General features: G+C 22.7%; 1 protein-coding gene across 1 annotated transcript; it reads right to left on the bottom strand.

The window, feature by feature from the left end:
• Positions 1-969: 969 nt before the first annotated feature.
• LOAG_13715 (hypothetical protein) lies at positions 970-1,887 on the bottom strand (the record flags this gene model as incomplete). Its single annotated transcript, XM_003149221.2, has 3 exons — positions 1,758-1,887; positions 1,260-1,386; positions 970-1,139 (listed from the first exon to the last, which is right to left on the bottom strand). The coding sequence occupies exons 1-3, from the start codon at positions 1,857-1,859 to the stop codon at positions 970-972; spliced, it is 399 nt and encodes a 132-aa protein (XP_003149269.1). The 5' UTR covers positions 1,860-1,887.
• Positions 1,888-3,494: the final 1,607 nt, after the last annotated feature.

The following is a 3,494-nucleotide window of genomic DNA, read 5'->3' as shown; positions in this document are numbered from 1 at the left end:
TAATAATAATAATAATAATAATAATAATAATAATAATAATAATAATAATAATAATAATAATAATAATAATAATAATAATAATAATAATAATATATAATAATAATAATAATAATAATAATAATAATAATAATAATAATAATAATAATAATGACAATAATAATAATAATAATAATAATAATAATAACAATAATAATAATAATAATATTAACAATAATAATAATATTAATGATAATAATAATAATAATAATAATAGTAATAAGAATACATGTGGAAACTGATGGACAAATTTAAAATCCGAAAAATTTCAATTCTTCAATTCCATGCTTTAAATATACTTTAATTTAGAAAATATATATTTCGTATTGTTGGAATGAAAATCAATTTATGAATGAATTTACAAAATGTAATAACATTTTTGTTAACACAGCTGAATGCATGTCACTGTTATTTCAAACCGATAATGTAAATAAACATTCAACACTTTTTAAAATTATCAATTTTTATTTCAAAGAGTTTTTCCATTTATCTGGATTTGTTTCCTTATTTAACTTTAATTTTGTCAATACTTATTCATCAAAATGTACCGAATTATTCAGTTCCTTTAAATTATTTTTAAACTAATTTATATATTGGACAGAAATTTATTTTCACCAATGTTTCGATAAAATATTTTTTAACCGTTAATGTAATTTTCATATTGTTAGGATGAAATTTTTCTTTGCCATTAATAAAATTTGTTATTATTATTATTATTGTCATTATTGTCAATATTACCATTATTAACATTATTATCACTTTCAACATTATTGTGATGATTATTTTTGTAAGTAAACATTATTGTTGCTATCATTATCAACGTTATTAGCAATACTACTATTATTACCATTATCGCTATTAATATCAACACTATTCGTGTTTGCATTAGATTTTTTTAAATTTTAGAAATTAAAAAAAAGACGAAGAACGAAACTAACTGAAATCTCGTCGCTTAAATCGTCGAAGAGTTGAAAATGATTGTTTCAAATTCAAAGTTGGAACACTATCAGTGCGCAAATATTCTAGCATTGATTTACCCATAGAATTTTCGGTATATGTTGGATAACTTCTTACAGTACTACGTGAATCCATTTTTCGTCGACCTTTAAATATGAAAGGTTATTGTTCATTTTAATTAATCCTGTAACAATTTGTTCATTAAAATGTAACACTAATTAATTAAAATAGTTGCTTATTGCAATTTTTATACCAAAATTACGAACCATTTTTAGAACAAGTTAATGACTGGGATGGTGTTACAGTTGCATCAGCTTGATAATATTTCCAAAATGGTCGAAATCCACCATCTAATCGAAATCGGCGCAAATGTTTACTCATATGTTCTGCTTTCTGAGATACCAATCAATAATTTAAACAAAAACTTTAAATTCAAGTTTGGAAATGATACTTTTGAATCTAAACAAATCGGTGTTATCACTCTTAATTGAAATATAGTGTTAATTAGGTTATTACCCATAATTAACAGTTAACCATAATTAACAAAAGGCATGTTTAAAGTGCTATTCATTTTGAAATATAAATATTCCTTTAACATTAGTCCTATAAATTATTGTAAAAGCTGAGGAAAAAAATCTCCAACTATCAAATGATTGAAATGAAAAAAAAGAAATGAGTAAAAGGAGGAAAAATAAGTTTCATTTTTTCTTTCGTGTTAAATTACAATTTATTAATTTAAAATTTTAAAAATTGAACGATTATACCTTTTCACAACGGAAACAAATTGGACATTTTTCATCAATTCGTCCAATGCAATAATCCGGTAAATCCGATAAAAAAATCGGTGATAAACTGTTATGCGGCATGGAATTACAATATTATTAATTTCTGAAATTATTAAAAAACAATTTATTCATTCAATCATTTATTTCCTTTTTACTTTTCTCGTTTTGTCCCTTTTTTCTTTCGTATTAATTCAGGAAAATTGAATAACGCGTTTAGTAATGAAATAGAAGAGAAATTAAAAAAAGAAAAGAAAATTTACAAAATAAATAAAAATTAAAAATTTGCAAACAAAATTGATTTTAATTTTCTTTTTTCTTCATTTTTAATATTGAAATGCACGAAATAGTTCTTTTTTTTCGAAGAAAAATCCCGAAGATAAAGATTTTTTTGAAAATTTTGAAATAAATGTAACGAATGGTTTTGTCTTAACTTTTGACCCATTTTTTTTTTTCGAAAAAATGACACAAAAAGAAATTTATCAAATCATTTTTATTTTTGATGACCGTGACATTATCAATGATTTTTGTAAAGTATTTGAGCGATGAATGTCAAAAAAAGAAAAAAAAATTTATTTGGAATTCCAATTTGTAAATTTTACATTAAAATTTAAAGCTTTATAAGTTGAGTGAATTGTTGTTCTAAAATATGAAATTAAATTATGCATGTAAGTAAATATTACAACCATCCTTTGCCTCTTCCCTTTTTTCCTGTCCTTTTATTACGAATATAAAAAGACAAATGTCTAAAGCTTTGTTTAATTATTCCTTTAGCCCGTTTTATTTTTGATTTAAATAATTTAAATTATCCGAAATTTATTTCAGGATTTTTGCGAAATATGGATCCTTTATAAGAAACGTATCTGACTGAATAGGGAACTAGCACTAATTATAATAATTAGTGCAAGATAGAAGCTGGGAAAGCGTTAAATTTAATGCCTAAAAAACAACTTATTGAATTTTAAGCCTAAATTATTTACATTTTTTAATTAGACTTTTAAGATTTGACCATTTACAGATATACCCATTATTTCTACAAATATTGCTTATCTCTGATTTAGAATTATAACTTCAGTTTCATTCATTTGAAACTGACCCATACTGGTTGATTACTTTTGACTATATAATGAAACATTGCAATGACAAATAAAATTTAGAAAAAAGAGATTCAATTGTAAATTTCCAAGCATTTAGTGACAAAAAAAGCAGATGAACATTAAATGAGAGCAATTATTATTTTGTCTTTTACTATTTTTTTTTGCTTTGACTTTTTTGTTTTTTCTTTTTTTTTCTTTTGATGGATTTATATGTCACTGGATAGCATAATATGGGAAATATCGAGAAAAATCCCCGAGGATATTTGTAAAAGATAGAAAAATAAAAATAAGAAATAGCTTCAGATAATTTTACATGGGATAAGTGCAGCATAAAACTCCAATGTCGAGAAATGAAAAAGAAAAAAGTTAAAAGCTCAGATAATGCAATTGTGATAATTGAAAAATGCATTTGACATTTCTCGGAAGTATTCATTCAATATTACCATTTAAAGCCATCTGGGGTATTTCTACATAAGTCCAAATAATCCTCGAAATCCTAACAATATTCATAATAATAATAACAATAATAAAAATAATAATAACGATAATAATAACAATAACAGTAATAATAGCAATAATAACAATAATAATAATAATAATATAATAATATTAATAATAATAA

This window comes from Loa loa (assembly GCF_000183805.2).
Source record: "Loa loa unplaced genomic scaffold supercont3.170, whole genome shotgun sequence".
Taxonomy (NCBI): Eukaryota; Metazoa; Nematoda; class Chromadorea; order Rhabditida; family Onchocercidae; genus Loa; species Loa loa.
This window is presented reverse-complemented; position numbering and strand designations above follow the sequence as displayed.